Source organism: Apteryx rowi, unplaced genomic scaffold (assembly GCF_003343035.1).
Source record: "Apteryx rowi isolate R43461 unplaced genomic scaffold, aptRow1 scaffold_247, whole genome shotgun sequence".
Lineage (NCBI taxonomy): Eukaryota > Metazoa > Chordata > Aves > Apterygiformes > Apterygidae > Apteryx > Apteryx rowi.
The window spans coordinates 367008-388288 of record NW_020448830.1 but is presented as its reverse complement, the minus strand read 5'-3'; the positions used below and the strand labels follow the sequence as shown (position 1 = coordinate 388288).

The following is a 21281-nucleotide window of genomic DNA, read 5'->3' as shown; positions in this document are numbered from 1 at the left end:
ACTACAATACAATGCAATACATGTAGCTGAAAAAACAGCTTTATCAGATTTGGCAACCACCACACATCTCCTACCTTGTTATTTTCAGTGGCAACAGTTGCTCTAATACTATTTGCAGAAAGGAGTACTATCTTTTCATTGGTTAATCCCAAGAACATGGCTCGTGGATGATGTAGCGAAGGATTCTTTGAAAACAAGAAAAATGCTTTAGATATTCAAAGCATATAAAGCATTCTTAAAGTAGCATTTAAGGGTGTACAGTACCTGTGCATTTCTATAAGGCTCTGATTCACTCCACTTCCATTGATAGAGTTCTCCTTTACTGCTAACTGCCACAAGCTCAGAATACAGAGCTCCAATAGAAATAAACTTTGTTCCATCCTACAAATACAGAAATATGAAATCTAAATCAGCAATATTACAAAACTTGCATATCCAAATTTTAACATAACAAATTTCAATATAAAAAATGAACTTAATTATTAAGTTTTTTCCAAGAGTGTTGAAGAATTTTGGACTCGGAAATAAAGATGAGCTTGTCTTAAACTCAGCATATCCTCAAACAAGCAAGCAGTATTTCTTCCACATAATTTAAGAACAAAATACTGCTCATAGAATTAAAAATAGGAAGATCTCCGACTTGTGACATTTTTAAAATAAATGTTTCCTTCTAAAATTCTGGCCTTTTGAAATGAACAAAAAAGCAACCTAATTGCATTAATCTTCAGTATACTCATGAAGATATCTTTCAACAAATTTCAAATTCACTACCTCAGTTAAAAAATTCAGATCTTCCACTTCTAAAGGCAAACAGACAACAGCAAACAAGATCAAGTTCTAAAAATCAGTGTGCTAGATGTCACTTCAGTGCATCGCTATGACCTAGCATACTGGACAAGCTTCGAGTTATGGGTTACAGGTTTCTTCTTTGTTTTTTAATACTTTAGCTAGTTTCATATGGCATTTTTCAATGACTTAGCTAGTACCACTTTGCTCAGCTGTCTCATCTTACACATTACCTGGATCTCACAGGCCTTTTCTCTTAGATTTAGTGGTATACCAATGTTGTAGCACCTATGCAACAATTACAATATCACTTTTTCTGTTTCCCACTGCACTGATGAGAATTTCAAGCTACAAACTTGTGAATTTGAAGAAATTGACAAAACATTTCCACTGAAGGAAAAATACAGCTTAAAAAAAATGCTAAATTACATTAGCATAATCAAATGTTAAAAAATTCTATCTTTTACAACTTCAAAATCTGTATCCTCTATACTAGATATCTCCTGGAACAGTATCCTTTGCTGCCTCTCTTGTACTGCAAAAGCTAATGCAACGATCAGATAACTTGTTTAAGTAATACAGCCACCTGGGAAAATTAACTCTCAATGTCAGACCATAAGAAAAAACAAACAAACAATAATTTATTGTCCCTTCAGTCAAGAGGCTTTCCTTTCAGCTACAAAAGTTTTCAAGTGGAAACACAGGTTTTCAGTTTCATAAATCTAGATTCACAGAGTTTTCTGTTATTTGCGTGCACGGAGTTGCACATTTCAAAAAGCACGAGTGTATCCTTGAATAATACAGGATTCAGTACATCTCTTACCGATAGTTCAAAATTCTGAACAATATCTTGGGAAAGAAGAGAAAGAAGGCTGCAGGAAGGGACAGAAGTCACAAGAGTCTGTTTTACAGTACGACAACATAATCAAGAATTAGTTAAGTCATAAGAGAACTATTGTGCTCTGGAGGGCATCTACCAGCACAGTCCACAGACATAGCAGTAATGCTAATCTGAATCATGATTAACAATTTCCAACATAAATATTACATATTTTGAGAAAGACCATCACAACATATTGCAGTCTAAGCAGATGTGCCTTTATTTCATTAATGTAAATGAATCTTCAAAAGTTATCTGGCCTAATGCCTCAAAGTTAGGTATGAAAAGCAATTAATTTTTGCTACAAGACAATATCACTGTGACTTTTTATCTTGCTAATTTGTTTTAACTTTTTTTTTTTTTTAAATAAACAGTTTTATACACACAAGGTAAAAACTAAAGAGACCTGTCATTTGAAGTCTTTCTCCCCCTTCCACCAAAATACTAGCACTTGTGATCTAAAAATCAGAACCTAGGCTACATAAACCTCCATGAGGCCATTCAAAAGAGTAACGGCACAAAGATGCATGAACAACATAACAAGTCTGGTATTGTAACCACAGTCTTGTCTGTTCAATTATAAATACTGACTTCAGATCAAAGGTATTACATATTTGCAGATGATTCAGAATTCAAGCTGCAGACAAAAATCTTAATTCTTCTGATAGTTCAAATATGATTGGACTGTAGTAGTATTAAACTGTACCAAAGCCATACATATCAGAACCAATCTCTAATATGACAAACATGGCTATTTTTTTCTCCTAGACCATAGTCTGGTGCAAACTGAAGTTTCTGCAGTTTGTTTCAAGTAGGTATGTTCTGTTTAGCTATTGGGATATTAATTCCTTGACTTGAAATCTCGAACAGTTGATTTCAAATATTTGATGGAAAAAAATCAGCATTTATGCAGCATGTCAACATAATTAGTCTCAGATTCTAGGTGAAGCTGATACAGCTGGGAATACCATCAGCCGTCCAGGAGTTTCATCCATTCCTGTCAGGCTGTTATTCTACCTCCCAAAAACTGCAAGTTTACTGTCTTCATCGTGGACTACTACAATTCTATTTCAAAGAGCTAAAAGTCAAAATCATTAAAGACCGAAAAAGAAAAAAATCTTGTAAACAAGAATCTTTGATTTCTCAGTGATTCTTCATGTACTTTAATCTCTCCACCAGCTTACTGTCTTCTTTCATTAACATTTCAAGATCTCCTCCCCGGTTTTCAAAACTGAAAGAATGTCTGAATTGGTCTCTCGGCTAAATCATCTCCCTCAGTATTTACCTTGTAAAGTTTCTGTTGGACAATACCACCAACAAAACCCAGAGTGGGGCTATGGCAAGAAAGAGGCAGCACAATTCCAGTTACGAATGTTCAGCTGAGGGACAGGATGAAAAGTTTACCTTCTCTTGGAAAAAGATGAAAGGCCTCTCCCACAAGACATCCTGTTTTAACTGGAAGCTAGGGTATATATGAGTGCAAATGCTAACAGATATTTTAGAGGAAGAAGCTAAATATATTTAAGGTGAACAGGGATGCAATTGGATATCACAGCAAGTTAACTCCATAAAAGCTGTCCAATAAAAGACCACAATAGAACTTCTAGGGCAGAACCTGCCAAATCTGCAAACAAGAAAAAAAGAATCCAGGAAATAAAGCTAATTCAGTAACTAACTTATCTGGGCCAGAGAGAAGAACGGGAAAAACATTGCTGAAGTAGTGAAAAAATAAACAAAACAATAATAATAGTAATAATGTTACCAAAACATAGAAGTTGACATACAAAGCTAATTTAGTAGTCTCAATCCGAACTACATTTATTCTTCTATGCTAAAACCCCAGAACTCTCTACCCAAACTAGGTGACTTTTTCATTTTACCATTGTAAGAAAGCAAAAGGATCAAAAGCTGCCAGCTCTCCCTGACATAAGAATTCAGAGTTATTGGTTCAACAAAATCATGCCTTAGACATACAAAGTCTGGCTGGGAGGCCACCTATTAGACAAACATTTTTTTCAAGTATCTGCATTGCTTAATTTGAACCACAGAATGGTGATGACAGTGGTTAAAGGTGAGCTGCTGTAAGCAGAAATGAGCTTTAAAATTCACTTCCCTCTTCAAGCTCTCTATCTATATTTAGTCTGAAAGGAACAAAACAGAGACACAGGAAAAGAAAGTGGGAAACAGCAAAACAGTAACCAAACAGATACTGCAAACATATAGAAATGGGAACACTAGGAAGAGACGCCCCAAATTCATAAAATTTGGCCTAAAACACTAACTCTCACTTCCATTCCTGGAAAATATTTTCTTCATCCATTTCACCAGGCATCTAGATAATTCATCAAGAAAATGACTACTAGGACACAGCTAGCAACATATAGCTAGCGTTCTTTTCTTCTTGGATCTTGTGTGGGGAAGTTTTTCTTGAAAATGGCATTAGGGATGCTAAAAAGTCCAGCTAATCAAAGCCAAAGGGATTCTTAAGTAGCTGCCAATACTCATTTATGTTATTTGCAGTCTTGTTTTGTGTTAACCAATACATGCCAGCTTTCATTGCTGTTTCTTGAAAGCCTGATCCAATCAAACTGAAAGCATCCTGGGAAAAAAAATGCTAACCAAAAAAAGTTTTCTTTATTTCTTGTACAGAAGGATAATTTAAGCTGATTCATGAATTCCCTGTTGCTTATTAAATTCTTCAAGCATCTAAGTGAATAAAGAAACTAAGCCTTATAATCTACAGTGGTGGCTTAAAAATACATGAAGAAAGAAGTTAAAACAAAAGTAATAGCAGGACCGTGATTATAAGGGTGTAATTAGTTATTCATAATGTTCCTAAGCACATAATAAAGCATATGCTATTATGTTATCTCACACACACTAAACTGAGAAATTCAACAAGGAAACAAAGGGTATTTATTTGGAAAACAAACAAAAGACTACTGTATTGCATGCAAGTAAAACACTCAAAAATTTTCAATACCTTATCTGGCCACCACTGCAAGTCTTCTCCCAAAGAAACAGGACTTTGAACTGGTGTATTCTTCTTGTCCAGGTTTGGTTCCCCTTCCTTACTTGTAGAGCCTCTTTCATTATCAAATGAGGCTCCATCAAGCCACCTTCGTTCACGCAAACGTAAAACGGACTCACGTTCACGCAACAGCTCAGAGTCTCTCTCTAAGGGAAGAAGGAGAACTGGTATGCAATTGGGTCACACCAGTGGGATAAAAGTAAGCCACTCTCTAGTAAAGACCCTTCAGGATGCAACTAACAGCAGTTATAACTACTCACAAAGATTAAAAATAAAGAAGTCCTGACATGCAACATTCAATTTATTAACCCTTTCAAGCATGTGTACTTTAGAATTACTAAATATAAAAATATTAAGCTAGAAATAAAGAAGTCTTACAGTTTGTGTACTACCAAAATGTGAAAGCATATTGCTTACTTGTCACTTAAATTGTAAGAGGCCAAATACATTTAACATAGCAACTTAAGGTTTTATAGTACAATATGCAGAATTTTGTAGTATTGTTTTATCAATCTAGTAACAACAACAACAAAAAAAACCCCTAAATCTATACCGTCTGTTAGATACATTTAAGCAAACCAAAAAAGAGTATTTATTAGAGAGTTTCATAACAACTTTCCCAAAAAACAATAATTTGAAAAGGTTAAAGAAAGCAAGCATTAAAAAAAAATAAAAAAAGCTCTTGTATAAAAGTTTGATAATCCAACCCCTTTTGTTTAAAGCAATACTCTATAGGACTGGATTTAATAAATTAAAGTGTATCTGTTTTGAGTAGATCAAATGAAAACTTTTCAAGAGTCAGACAAGTTTTAAAAAGGATCCTTGTAGGAAAATGTTCCTTACCAAAATGCTTCCCCTCCAATTGGCCTACAAACTGTCTAAAGCCAGTACTCTGCAGTTCGCTCATGCAGATACATTTTTTAAATCAGGTAATCAAACTAACTTTCCAACAGTCAACTATGCATGGAAAATAAGGATTATAAAATTCGTGGTAACGTCTTATATAGAATAACCTTAGGAAAGGAAAAAAAAGGAGGAATTTAGAAGGAGTTATGTCAGATGCTTAATATTTGTACATGCACATAATGCATTTAACGTATTAAGTACTTCATTTATGTTCACAAAAGTCGACTGGAATTACATGTATGAGATCATGTTACTGTATCATAGTTTCAATAAATTACTCGAAGTCTTGGGTCTTTTGCTATACTAGACAAATGGGAAAGCTTTTACAGAAGCCAAAAACAACAGCTTGTCTTACAAATATATTTCATATAGTACTGTACTTACTATCTTCTAGCAAACATCACACTGACCCTTGACTAATAATTTTGTAACAGGCACTTAAGTGTTCAGCAATGAATATACTATAACAGGTTCACAAAAGGCAACAGAACTGTACTAAACAAACAATGACAGCAGAGGTTGGATTAACAGTTTGTAAATACTGTGGGCATTTGTGTAATAGCTTTAAAAGCTACAAAACTGCTGCATGTTCTATTATAAATCTCTAAGTGTAATATGCTTTACAAAAACATGTAAAATGCCTTAACATGGCTCAAGGTGTTCATTATCAACTGGAAACAGTTGTCCCTATCCAACTATAAAAATGCTTCCAAAAAAGTACAATGTAGATTTCTTCTCCCTCCCTTGTATCTAAACGTATTTCTCCTCATTCCATAAAGTTAATTTCTGCCATGGAACACATTAAGAAAGTGTAAAGAACAGTGCATAAAGAGCAAACCCCTCCCAAACTGATTAAGAACGCTGCACACCATCACTTGTTACTGATTTTTGAGCAAAATTAAATATTCCTAATACAATATAGGAATTAGTAGGTACTTACACTACGTATTATTTTAAAATAAACTTATGCAAAAATTTTACAACACTTTTCAACATCAATGATCAACAACTAGATTTAAAATGCATGATTATCAAGGTTCTTACAGAACTTACCTGCTCGTATTCAGAAGTCATTAATAATTTTGATAATGAGTAACAGTCCACTTATCTACTCTATATCTTTGACAACATATTACAGTCTACTTTCGCATTAAATCAGAATCTAAACCACCAGCGCATACTATTACTAACGTTTTGCACAGAAAACTACTTATTACAAAGAAAAAAAGGTGCAAAATTACCTCTGGATGAGCCTAGCCTGGAAAGTGATGAGCGCCGAAAGGATGGATAACCAAAGTAACTAATATCTTCTGAAAACATAGCATCAGCATCAATAATGACACTTGGGTGAGCAGAATGTATGTCAGCATCCAGAAGAGACATAAGATCCTCTATAAGAGGAGACAAGGGTCTTAAGTGAATAATCAGCTACTTAAAACATCAGCTAGAGAGACCATCAACTCGATAAATATCAAAACAAAAAAACCCCTATCCATTAATTGAATTTCCACTCTTCAGATTCACCAGTGCAAACTGATGTGCCTCATCCACATTTACAATCAAGCACAGTCGACTAGTGCATGGAACTAGTTTCCCTGCAAGAACTGTTCTGTCACTTATCTAGCCGCGTTTCCTAAATCAGTCTTACCTGAAACACATCTCTCTGTAACCCAAAAATTCACACCTTAGCCTTTCACTTGGAAGAATGAAGCGCTAAGATGAGATAAATACACATACATATATGTGCTCACACACTTATGCACATACACAGAACTCCAAAGATGACCTAGATTTAAGGAGGATAAAATTGATGGTGAAAGCTGCCCTCATAATGCCTCATCTTTGATATCAGAGACTGTACGTTCCTCCATGGAACGTTTCTTTCAGAGAATGGCATTGTTCAGTTCACGAGCTCATAGCTGCAGCTCTCAGCACAAAGCTTGAAACGGCAGAAACATTAAAAACAACAACAGTTATCTGGAAGAAAGTACCATTGTTTTAATACAAAGATGAACTTAAATACTGTGACAATCTCGGCCACAATTTAAGAAAACAGAATTTCTCTGAGATACTACCACTGAACATCTCTGAGCTATCAATATCCTTCTGTGCAGTAAAGGATAGATGCTATCTGCACACAGAAGAAACTACTGAAAATTCACGCAACACTTCAGTGAAGCCTGGGAATATGGACTGATAATACAACCAAAAGCACACTACCATCTTGCTGCTACAGGAAGGACAGTCCTATTTCCCTCCTTCATCCCTATGGCAAGGCTTCTCCTTGAGCAGGGTGCAATACTCACCTAAAGCTTCAGCCAGCCACTTCAGGGAGTTAATGTGGCAGGACAGACCACCCTGTGGGGTGTAGGAGCAAGGTGGGAGGAGAAGCACCCCCGTTCACAGCAGCGAGCCTCGGGCTGACTTCACTGCGTGGCCGGACAGAGCTCCAGAGGTGCTGTTTCAGCACAAGGAGCCAAGCTGACCTAAAACACTCCTGCTGTCAAAAGGGAGAGTCCTGCCCCCTCCTCACAAGCTCAGACAAATTTGACCAAAAATTAGATCAGGCCCCAAACTTAGGTTACAGCTAACCCACACAAGCACACAAATGTCCCTGCCACACAAGGGACGGGCAAGGTAGCTCCTTTTGGCAGCAGGACAACCTCATCTGCTTTAATCACTCACAAAACTAACACAATGCTCTACACCCCATTCCTCCAGAAGATATTGAAGAAGCATATAAGATTTCAATACATCCCGTTTTTTCAGCTTCAACCTCATCATAAGTTTTAAAATAATTGTGGCCCCAAATCAAGATTTGGTGATGTCAAATAAAAGCATTCTTAACACTGGAAACGGATTACTAAGGACCTTTTTCTCAATGTCTGGAGCAGAGAAAATTAAACATAAAGGAAAGGGTATCCAAAAACTGAAAAAGAGCCAGAAGGCTGCTCTCAGAGCCGGTATTAGTTCACTTAACTGTTTCATTTATTGATACTGAAAGCATCAGAGACTCAGTCATGAGAAATCAGAATATTCACTCTGACATTTTCTGAACAGAATTTAGAAATCTAACACATCCCAACTATAACCAACTATCCCCAGCAGAAAGGAAGTTCACATAAAAACAGTGTGATAACTAGTGAGACATAGGGATTTCACAGCAAGCAAGATCAGTAGGTCAAGTACTCCTTTTGCACTATTATTTATTTAAAGTAATCCACTAAAGTGCAATCTGTGCTTTTAAAAGAATAGTTTGGGACATCATGGTCCATGCAATAAGTTTTAGAAAGATCCTTGACAGGCTACTTGGAAATTCTAGGAAAAATATACTCACATGGCAAACAGACTATGCCTTACCAAAACATTTTAGATGCCACAGGGTGGCCTAGTCCTGCCTATTTTACCTGTTTTCCACTGTCCTTCTGCAATACTAAAGCAGCAGTATATCTCAGCTTAGAGTGACAATTTGTAAGTAGCACACTTCTACGAGATGCAAATGCAGCTGAAAATCTGCTACAGGCCCAGATATTCACTCTCTGACGCTCTTCCCTCCTGCCACATTCACCACTCCACCACTTCTTCCTCTCTCCCTAGGAAACTCCAACTCTCAAGTTCCCAGCAAGCAACAAAAACAGTCCAGCAACTCATCCTATTGTTTTTGTCACTAACCAGCCAAAGATTTCAACAAATGACACTTTGATCTCCCTTAGGAACAGAATTGGCTAGTACAGAACTCTACAGTCTCGTTCAAATTTGACAATGTTTTTTCAGCAAACCTAAGCCAGAAATGCGCTCTACAGAAAACCCAGTGAATTGTAACACATATCCCTTCCACCATCTTAAGCACCTTGAGTTTGAAGTGTTTCCAAACAGGAAAGCAAGAATTCAAAACACAAGCCCCAAGAACCAAAACTGTGTGTATTTTTGGCTAAATGTACATCAAGAAAAGTGAGACAAATCAAAACTTTATCTTCTTCGTTCAACTTCCAATCAGATTTTAATTTTTCTTTCAATATTTCTGTAAGAGATCCCCTCTATTCTTCCATCCTCTATACCAGCAAAAAAGATGTTAAAACTGGTGGGGATAGAAACCAAATCCATTCCCCTTCCAACATCACTGGATTTTTTTTTTAATTCTAAGAGAATACAGATATTGCAGGGCAACATCAAGTTTAAGCATCCAAGAGAAACACATTCTCTGTGACTTTACCATTCTGCCCTTCAGAAAAATCCTGTGAGACATTAGCATTCGTCTCTTGTGCATTCTTAGACCAGAATCACATCCCTCAAYTGCTGAATTAGATGGGATGATTCTGATCACCCTATTTAGGTAAGAAAATACCTATGATTCACTAGTAACTACTAGGGTATCTACGGCAGAGGAAAGGGAAGGGAAGGGAGGAAAAAATAAAAGTTACATAAACAGCAATTCAAATACTGAGATTTCGATTTTCAATAGCTGCATGACTAGTGTTAACACTATTTGCTATAGAGTCATTAATTAAAGACTTTGCCTGGATAGATTCTGATCTGAAGCTGAGCTCTCATTATGCCCTTTCCCTTAAGGGGGCAATCATAAGGTCTCTCTCCTCTTCTCACCTGCATATTTTCATGAAATGCTCAGGAACTTGATGCCTTCAGTATCTCTAACTCTGTCAAGTTTGGATTAAATTGGCAAAATTGCGATAGTGAAGTGACAGAAACGTGCATTTTGGTATGCTAGGAAATCAAAGTCAAACAGAATTCCACCACTCATTTTTTGATGTTTATTCAAAATACTACCTAACTAAAAGTTCATCTTCCAAAAAACAAACAAAATTACATACACCCAGTTGTTTTTGCAAAAGGAAAGCCACTGAACATTCAGTTTTAAACTGATCCCTGTATTACACTCTGATTCCCATCTCTCTTCCCTGCAAACCAGCACAAGTAGTGCTGCAATACAAAACCAGTCTCTCTCTTCTCTCCTTAAAAAAAAAAAGATTTTTAAACAAGCATATCTCAGATTCCAAAAATCTAAAGTTGTCTGGATATTCTGGGTATTGCCAAAACTATGTTTCAAAAGTTTCACTAGTGAGAATCAGCTATATGAAGAAATTACTGAACAGACATGCACAAATCTGAACTATAAAAATTATTTTAAATTCTAGAGAATCAGAGAAGATTAACAGAAAGCCTAGAAGCAGCCTCAACAACCTGTTATGGGCTAGATAATTAATCTAGACACCTTCAAATCTTTTTCTATACTAAAAGTTTTTGGTTTATGTAGTTTTTACCTTATTTTCCCCATGTACATGCTATATAAAAAATGAACAGAATTTTCTCAGCTGACCATTGTAAAACAACAAAAAAAATCACTAGATTAAAAAAATCAAAATCAAAGTACATGAGGCCCTAAAATAAAAGCAGAGACATTTATTAAAGGCAATCTGTACAGAAAAGTAGAACTGTAGAACTTCTGATTTTCTCTTAAGGTGTTTTGAACATCTCTGAAAGAACTGAAACTTCTTTGGTCATCCAAAAAAAAAATCAGATGTATAATCGTCATAATACTAACTGATTATCACAAATGATATATTAATGAAATGATGATGTATGAAACAAAAATTTTCAAAATTCACAGTAACTAGAAAGTAACTTAGTACTTTTTTTTTTCTTTTAAAAGTCAAGTGCAAATTACACTCCGATTAAAAAAACCTCTCTGTCTTGAAAGATTTAGAGGACTAACCCCTAAATTTAAGGGTCACAAAGCACCAGACATGTAGAAGGGAGAAAGTAAAAATTAGCATATTCTTTTAATCAAAATGCAAGAGTCTCAAAAGACCTGAGGCGAAAGTAGTCTTGTCATTTTCTTTTTTTGTGCTTGGAAGGAACAAAACCAAAAAACTTCAAAGCATTAGTTTAACATCATTTAAAACAAACAAACAAAACAAACAAAAAAATCACACACAGAATCACACAGAATGGTTGAGGTTGGAAGGGACCTCTGGAGATCATCTAGTCCAACCCCTCTGCTCAAGCAGGGTCACCTAGAGCACGTTGCACAGGATCATGTCCGCACAAGAAGATAAAACCACACAACAGAAGTTCTTTTATCTTTCAAAAACACTTCTAAAAACCTTATTAGTAATCGAATGTGTAAAGCAGTTATTGGTTATCTACAGTTTTCTCCCATGAACTCCAATGTTACAGGTCCAAAAGAACATCCAGTGACAAGACAAGTGAAAACAAGGAGAATGCAAAGCTCTTGGAGCAAAAGATTTAAACGTTGTTTCTGTGTAGTTCGACTGGACAGGATGCTGCACAGGATGCTGCTCTTTTTCCAGAGTTACAGGCAAGGTCCTCTGGCCATCAGACTTTCCAGAAGTCCAGCCTGCATGACTAAGCGATAAGGGCAAGAACTGCTAAATTTCTCCTATTTAATATATCAGTGGTAGAGTCATAACAGCACTGACTGCTATTCAGCTAGTCTTCTCCTATGCTTTGATCACATTCTGATTCTGAGGGAATTCATTTCCGTGCAACACACCTAGTTATTTCTGCCCATAAAAATTAAATAAGGACAGACACAAAAGGTTCAGCATGTTCTACCAATTGGGAATTACATCTTTGAAGACAAGGTTGAGCCATAGCAGGTTTCATTTCAGTTGTCATTTCCTCCTCTTTCCATACAAGAACTGGGGAAAAGTTAGCCCAGTTTCTCCATAGAGAAAAAGGATAGTAGAAAAAATACTAATATTAAGAGGTTGCAATCTCTTATAGGAAAGATTAGCCTAAAGAGGGGAAAAGCTTTAAAATTTAAGCCAATGAGTAAGTGTTTTCTGGGCAGCTACTAAAGACAGTGAAATCTGGCATACTACTTTAATCTATCTCAAATACAAGAAACTCAGACTGTAGCCTGGGCATCCTATAATAAATGTGAGCCGTCATAGGTTTTCAGATGGTCCCTATTAACTGATCCCTATGATCTCAAGAAGCACCAAGAGAACAGTAATGGCGCAGAAAGCTGGTTAGTATTGGTTAAAATAAACTTTCATTCCGAATGATTACTAATAGCGAACTATCTTCTGAAGCCAGTTTCTGGAGGAATGCATTCTGGTATGCTTAGAGGAAGAACTCCTGCTTCAAATAAATGGACAGAGTTAAAAGAATTTACTTCCTCCCGTGCATCTGTCTAACACTATGAAGATTATCACAAAAAAAAAANAAAAAAAAAAAAAAAAAAAAAAAAAAAATCAAGACTCACGTTAAAGATTTTTCACCCCTGCCTACAAGTTCAACTGGAGGATTCTTGGTTCTACAGCAATATAAAAAAACTTGTCAGATGCAACTGAAACCAGAAGACGTAAAATGAATTACAAAGCCTCTGCTGCAGAACAAAAACCTCTTTGTCTAATCACATGATCGACAAGATAAAGATGGAGGAAGCCCATGAGCCCTCCTGGTGAACCGGATGAGCAGAAAAAACATCTATTAGAAAAATACCAAAATATCATTCTGACACCTGAAAAAGAAAGCTAATATGTAGTCAGAGTTTAAATGTTTTCTTTTCATACAGCRCACCTAATTGGAAAAATGCAAACATTAGATTTGGCTATCATGTTTTCAAATAGGTTTACTCAGCAAGAGTCAGATTACCCAAGTTATTTAGCCAATGCAAAAGACGACTGGAAGTCTTTTCTAAAAAGAATTTGCGTGCGATAGACACTATTTCAACACTACTGGACTTCAGTAACAACATTACACCTGTATTGCCAGAATACCATAGCATTTATTTATGAGGGGCATTTGAGATGAGGAATAAATTCTCAGTTTAACTGTAAGAATTGTAAACTGTTTTACCCTCACTTGAGATATTTTGATAAAACAGCTGTATAACTTTTGCTATAAAAAACTGTTGTATCTTAAGAACACATTAGCAAATAAACATACAAGTCACTAAACAATTTTAGAATTAGCTTTTATGAGCAAGTCACACAGCAGTCATCTCATTGAGCCGCAATACACACATGCAATACTGATGTTACAAAGCCCAGGATCCTAAAAAGTTCACTTTCACGCCACCCACAAATGGAGTCAACAGTTATTCTTTAAATGCCTCAACTAATCCCTCCTTATATCCCAGGGCATCTTTTGTTTTGTGCATCTTTAGACTTCACTCCTAAAAACAAGGGCCATCTTTGCTGCATACCTTGCACAGCATGGAACATGCTGTCAATGCTTAAATACAGGAAAATAAGAACACTTTGGTGTTTTCTTATTAGTCTGCAGGATACAAACCTCCAGGAAGGTATGATTCACTTGCTGTGTCATCCCCATCATCTCCATCTTCATCATCACGACTCAACAAATTATTTACAGCAAGGTTTACATCAAGATTTGTTCGCTGGAGTTCCCGAATAATAATACTTCTGGACTTCCCTTGYAAAACAACTTGTGCCTGTAAGAGCAGAGCATAATTGGTTACTGGTCATTCTCAGCTCACTGACCGCCACTCCCAAGGTAAGAAAGCTTAATTCTGGAAGCAGTCTAACAAAAAGCAAGAGTGCTACTATTGATTCTTCAAAAGTCAAACACAGTACCTGCAGGCAAAGACTCATGTAGATTTTTCTAGATATCTTATACTAGATACCTAACTTTCTCAGCTGAAGTCAGACCACTGAATTCCAGCTTTGGGGCTGAATTTCCTAATGGGCTAGTTCCTTGCCTCTATAAAGGCAGAAGTTCCCAGCTTTTACTGAGTCCGGAATTCAAAAAGGGAGAGGAACTTAAAGCCACTTTGACACTGATGTGTCTAAGATACTATGCCTTCTAGCTCCTGTCTTGTATCAGCTATGCTATATTCCACCCAAAGCATATGGGCAGCTAATCTTTGGCACACCAACTACTGGCTATATTCAAAATCATGACCAGAAACTTGTTTTAAACTAAGAATTAAAATGTGTTACCTAGTTACATATTTTGAAGGTAATACTTTATTCAAACATGGAGAAAAATATTGTTTTAACAAATTCCATTGAATCATACAGTGTAAAGTCCATCAGCTTATTTGGGCTTTGGTTCAATAAGAGGTAAAAGCAGAGTAATTTATGCCCAACATTTATCAGCTGCATTTACTAAAACATTAAGCAGAGGTATCAATGAAGAAAAGTTATTAGCATTTTAAAGAGATAAAATATATTTAATGACTTCCATTTAGATTGAAATTAAATCACTCCTTTTATCCAACAAGAGACATGAACCCACTCCCCTTCTTTATACTCCTTCAAGAATCYTAACTTTATAATCTATATACTTGATAAGATGCTCAAATATTTTATTTTTTTACTACATTCCCATCTGCAAATAAACAATCCATCACATTTTTCCTCAAAATTAAGCACAGCCTTTGTCTTAGAGGAAGCTTGGGAAATTAAAATTCTGGAATCTAAAAAAATTCATCACTCACATTATGGATTTCAGAATAAAAGAATTCAGCTAGAGAAAGTCAATCTTTTTAATTGTATGCCATAACTCCTTGGAAATAATACACTGCTATTACAACATTCTCCTGTTCACATGCTATGAGAAGCTGTCAAAGTTTTTGGCACCAAGAGGCTTGTAGCTCACGTACCTGTGAAATGAGTTCCTCTGGAATGACTGAGGCTGGAATCACTGGTTGTGGCTGACTCCCCAGCAGTCCAGATCCTCTGTCGCGTCCTGTGCGTATAACTCTGGTCTGCCTTCGGGAATCTCGAGCTCCAGCAGATGATCTACCAGAAGATCCTCCTCCACTTCCACCAACCCCTGAACTCCAGCGGCTTCTAGAAGATTTAGATTTATTTTTTATTTTTTAAACAGCAGCATACTTTTGGGACTATTTCAAGAAGTATGGCTTCAGTTTTATTATGAATATTCTGTAAACATTCTCTGAAAGATACTGCATATTGACTTCATAAACAAATGCTATGAAAGTATCTCTCAAAACTAATGAGAACAGCACCAGGCAATTGATACAGCTCTGAACTACACAGAAAAAATATGCAATATGACTCAGATTGAAAGTTGCACTGTTTCCTACTTGTATAGCTGTGTGAATGTATATGTACATACACACACGCAATCACACACACACAGTTCCTGGAGTTTCTAAAAGCAACAGTAAAAGCAGCGTAACACCTAACACTCAACTGTTGCCCTCCTACTATAAAAGCACATATAAGGCAGCTTCATGAACAGTAAACTGTGTTTGACAGAAGGTCACTATATTCAGATGGCTCTTCTCAAACTTCTGAGACATTATGTACATTAAGAAACTGCTTACGATTACACTGGAAAAATTAAGTAATCTTGATTGCAAGATAAATCTTACACTAGATATTGCTCTGATACATGTGGATGGCTTTCAAGAGAGATTCTACCTACTCCTCTTGGAGTAATCCGCATCAACTGTATACATCACAAAAGCATGTGTAAACTGACTGAACAAACAGCTTTTTCTTTTCAATGTGTCAATATCAAAAAAGGGAATATAAAATAGTGCCTTCTAGAAATATACAACTCACCATTATTACAACTATCCACTAACTTTAAAACCAGAGAACTGTTCCAATGAATCTATTGTGCCAACAAATCTAGATACTCTGTGGTCCTGAAAGGCTAAAAAAGACTGTAGTTTATTCCTCAAAATAAACTAAATTTTGTTGCAGAAACCTACTGTAAAGAATACTGCATATGGCATTACTGCTATTTAATCATCACTATCAGTAGAACTTTTCTGCTGTCAATCACCCTATGCATCAGCCTCCTTTCATGAAAAATAAAAATTAAAAATTAAATTTGGAGTCTAGTTAGTAAGGGGGTGGGGGGAAGAGTATTTTCTCTGAAACAATATTCACTGAGATGCAAAAACAGCTCACTTTAAAGTAGAGCTTTCATATCTGCAGGTAATAATTAAGTAAAGAAGAATAAGTCTTACATTTTATGTTTTGATTACTAATTTTTTTTGGACAAGATCATAAAATTAAAGAATAGCTCAAGCATCTGTTTAAGATGATGCCCTGTCTCAGAGAAATCTGTCTTTTCAGGATCCTAGCCAGCAGCTATACAGACAATGACCCAATATGAGACAATAAGCAATTCAGTGACAGCTTCAGCATAAATGCTTTGTCTCGTGAGTTAGAAAGAGCTCACAAAAAAAAGATACTGGTGAACACAAAAGAAAGAAAGAAAAGAAGTGTGACATATTAAATAAAATGAGCCAGTTTGTTTCTAAAGGTGCATTCTTGCTATCGGGAAGGGAGCTGAGGGGAAGCTAAGTTATTCTTACAGAGAAAAATTTTCAATTCAGCTCTCAGCAGGGAGGATGTGGGTGTAAAGAGAAGCTTACATGTTATATTTTAATACTTATTACTGATGCATTTTTCTATTTTAAGTTATAAACTATCAATGACAGACTTGAGAGAGATCTAACAGTTAAAGACATTTATATTCTTATAATAATTAAAATACTACAATTGAATCCTAACTTGAGCATTAACAGGTATCACCATGTCCTTTAAATTCACCCTATACTAACTGTATATTGTACTACTGCAAGTTAGATCAAATTCGGGAAAACCCACTGGCTTAGCACACTGCCATTATTTTTAAGTGTAAGAACAATCTAATTAAAATGTGGTTTAAAGTTGTTCTTTCAAGAAAAACCCAGACTAACACATTTAATACTCTTAAAAGAGCTAGGCTTCATTCCCTGACCTCTTTGCAATGTTTAACATACATGTCTTTAAGAGTTCTGAAATCTACTGATCAACCTTGATACAAAAAAYGTTGTCTTCATAAAATTCACTTCCCAAGTGTTCATAAATCTTTCTTTTCATCTGGACTCCTTTCAAGTGGACTTAAATTCACTTGAAGTACTATAGTCTCTCTGCCAGATCACTTTAACGTAGCTGTTTGAGAGCGTAGATCTGTTACGAAGAAAAATCTTAAGGACATAGCTATTTCTACTAAAGCCGTTTAAACCTAGAATAAGTACTAGTACAGAAAATAACTCTTTCTCCTCATTTCTGCTCACCTGCTAGTTTCCCACATATATCCACTGTCCACTAACATGCTATCAATTTTCCAAATCCAGTGATCTAAACTAAGGACTCCGCAGTTTGCATGTTTTAAGATTCAAATTAGTAAGTATTCCTTTCCTTTAAATATACCATTTAGTATCAACTGTTACTGTACTAGTTTGGTGAGTTTCAATCATCCATTTCTGAACTATGCAAGAGAAGAAATTATAAATTCTTCAGGGGTTGGCTTTACATGGCTTCAAATAATTTTAACTGATTATGCTCAGGTAAAAATAAAAAAGTCAACACATTCCTAGTCTGAGAAAAAAAAAAATCTTACATTTTTCACAGTAAGTTTTTAAGCATGACACCATCAGTTTGCCTTTAAAGTCCACCACACAGATTTAGGTTGGGATGCATGAAGATTTCACAAAAAGTTAGGGCGGGGGTAGGCGGATCTTTCATGCAACTAAATCCCAGATGAAATTAGCTCATTTGGTAACATAAACAGCAAATTCACTTTGAGGCGGAAAAAAAGCTGAAGCTCTTAACAAAATTTTCATGCAAAAACTGCAGTTTCCAAAAGTGAGTGTCCTTAGTATAATTAGTAACCATAGGAAACAGCTCTGTTCAATGTCCTACAAAAGCATATAGTGAAAAGTCCACTGTAATTATGTACTGAAGATTAACTTACATTGCTATATAAAGGGACACCATCAATTCTAAAGCTGATTATTAAAAAAAAATTATAATTTGAGTTTGTATACTGTATTTTCAAGTTCCTTTTTCAATTTTAAAGGTTCTGAGTCACAACTTTTTCCAAACGTTTCCTTCCTATTACTGTGTATAACACCCTAACAAAAAGCAACTCTTCACTTGGGGCAGGGAAGAGGTGGGCACAACAAAACTGACTACATAAAAGTCTGTCAATACACGTAGTAAAGATTTTTTCCTGTATAAATGCACTCATTTTACTTCATGTTACTATTCTATTAAATTGATAGTGTCCCTCTAAAAAAAAATGTTTTTCAAAACTGAGGAACTACACATTCAAAAAGACAACACAGCCAAAACCAAGTTATTCTTCACACATGTATCAGAATGTATGAAGAATGCTCCATATCCTAGGTACTCAAGGGTCACTTGCGTATCTGTTATTTTAACAAAGTCAATAAGGTTTTTGTTATACCCTACCTATACAACTGCTGTAATTATACGTTCCCTTACACATACTGCATACAATTTATATATGTGTATACACATATACTCAAATATGGAACAAACAGATTGCAGCCTCAATCCTATCGAAACTTACCCAAGGGTGTTGCCTGCCAGTCTGCCCAGAGTTTCAGAACCAGACAGAAACCATGGGGAGTCACTAGTCCTGCCTGGCCTGGATGTCCTTCCTGCCCCTGAGCCACTGCTCAACTTTGAACTGAAAGTAAAAGATGGTAAATCAGTCACAAAACAATCCCAAATGGGTTAAGAACAAAACCTGGAATCCCAGGTCTAAATTCTCAGGGACTTAGTCTGGTAACATACCAGCTTAAGCAACACCCTTGGGGAATATTCCAAACTAATCTAACTGTATGTTAAGATGTATGCTGAAAAAATAAAATGGAAAGCATGCCTAACAGATCTTTCTTACACCAGCAATCCATAATAACATAGTTTCAAATGCACATTAAGCTAATCAGCGATTTGAGACAGCCACTGCGCTAAGTGTTTTCAGTTAGCGTATATGAACAAATTGTAATTGCCAGGTGTTCTATCCGTAAACTAGAGCCTAAGTACACTACTTATATTAAAAAGTTTTACATCCAAATATGATCAAGTAGTCCTAACAAGGAGGACTTACCTGGACTGAAGATAACAGATCTAGAAAGTAAGCCCCTTCAGAAGGGACCACTTTCAGAGCAGATTCTACACGGGGCTTAAAAATATAAGCCAGTTTCTTTCATGAAAGCTTTTTGGGGGAGTTTTGTTTGGTTGTTTCTTTAAATTAAAGAGATCCTGTATCACTTCTTTTAGAACCACATCTAGTATTTATTACTACTCCAGTTTGTCAAGCTATGCTGTTCGGCTGCATCACCTTAACCACTACATATCAACTTCAAGTACCCATTTCAAAGGCATTCTAGTTTAAAAACAAAACAAAACAAAAAACCACCAAGCTGTTTATCCAGTTCAAAAGAATGATTTAATATAAAGAAAATTATTTCTTACCCATCATTATTATCAGGTTTACCCAATTCCAATCTGTCTGGCTGAACTGAAAAACCAATCCTGCAGACTCTACCATCCTAAATTTAAAACAAGAAAACCAAGTGTCCAAAATTGAAATACAAGACAGAATTACAGAAAAAAGAAAACACACACACACACAAGTAAACAGGTCTTCAGTTGCTGAAGAATGTTGATCAATTTGATGTTAAAAGAATTAGCTTCAACTATATGGTTTCAAGTTTGTTATCTCAACAGATTTTGGAGTAATTTACCTCAAGAAGAAATGCAGCATGATTTGGTCCCACCACACACTGTTTAATAGTAGCCTGTTCCAATACATTCAAAGGGGGGTGGCTGAAAACAAAAAGTGAGCATGTATAACATTTTTAAACTTTTAAAGTCTGAAAAAAACAAAAAACAAGTGGCATATGGAAGGAACAATGTGCAGTGATGGTTACCAATATAGAAACATTCAAGAATCACTAAAAATGTACATTAGTTGGAGCAACTATGAGATATTTTCAGTCATTAAGCACAGAAAATGCAGAACAACACCTTAAAAGGTGAAAATTTTTCATTTTATTTGGTCAATAATAAGCAATAGTGACTATACATCAAAATTAAGGAGCTGGTCTATAAGGTGGGTGTTTAATAATAGACTATATCATGACTGAAAACCTAACATTTTCTTCCTTACATAGTAACTGTCTTATCTGAAGCATTTCTGAAGTTCAGTATTAGTACTGAGGCTTTCTAAGGCTATATCTACAGTACAATCCTTTGTTTCTCGTTGGTATTAGAAAAACATACTTTCCCAGATGGCTTACAGCAATGCCTGATATGTCTTACCTGTTTAAATTATATTTGTTCAGCTTCTCTGAAACTTCCCTTAATCTGAAACAAGAAGAAATGAAGCTGTTGTTTGCAAGATATCCTCCACTGTATACAACATTCATGTAAGCAGCATGCTTATGACATGATTTTTTTTAAGTTGGCAGGGATACTTCAACATTCTATATGCTGATTGAACTGAATACCTACTCTGAAATTTAACTATTCAACAAAGTGCAAAACAACAGTATCATGACATTACAGCAGGAGACAGTGAAAGTACACTATGAGAACAACTTACCACCACATATAAATGAAGTTTAATATAAATACTAATTGGCGTTGGGAATCTGCATCAGAACTGGATGGTGTTCAGCTTCAGATCAGATTTTTGTTTTGGAGGGTATTTTTTGTGTTAGGGTTTTAACACTTCCACCTATTACCATGCTACCCAATCCATGTTTTTGCTTGCATTTCCTCAGGGTTTTTCAAGTCACTATATATATATTAAAAAAAAAAAAAAAAAGCATCGCTCCTGCTTTGTTACTACCATTTTCCAACTTTACACACAAAGTAA

General features: G+C 35.7%; 1 protein-coding gene across 2 annotated transcripts in view; it reads right to left on the bottom strand.

Moving 5' to 3' along the window:
- Positions 1-20767, bottom strand: part of UBR5 (ubiquitin protein ligase E3 component n-recognin 5) — a 72921-nt gene extending 52154 nt beyond the window's left edge. For both annotated transcript variants that reach the window (XM_026066737.1, XM_026066736.1), the window contains exons 1-10: positions 20723-20767; positions 20146-20227; positions 19874-19950; positions 18963-19082; positions 15220-15409; positions 13887-14046; positions 6845-6994; positions 4650-4861; positions 265-381; positions 75-185 (exon numbers count right to left, since the gene is read on the bottom strand). In XM_026066737.1, the coding sequence (XP_025922522.1) occupies positions 75-185; positions 265-381; positions 4650-4861; positions 6845-6986 (582 nt within the window). In that variant the 5' untranslated portion in view covers positions 6987-6994; positions 13887-14046; positions 15220-15409; ... (2 more) ...; positions 20146-20227; positions 20723-20767. The remainder of the gene's footprint in view (positions 1-74; positions 186-264; positions 382-4649; positions 4862-6844; positions 6995-13886; positions 14047-15219; positions 15410-18962; positions 19083-19873; positions 19951-20145; positions 20228-20722) is intronic.
- Between the last annotated feature and the right edge of the window lie 514 nt (positions 20768-21281).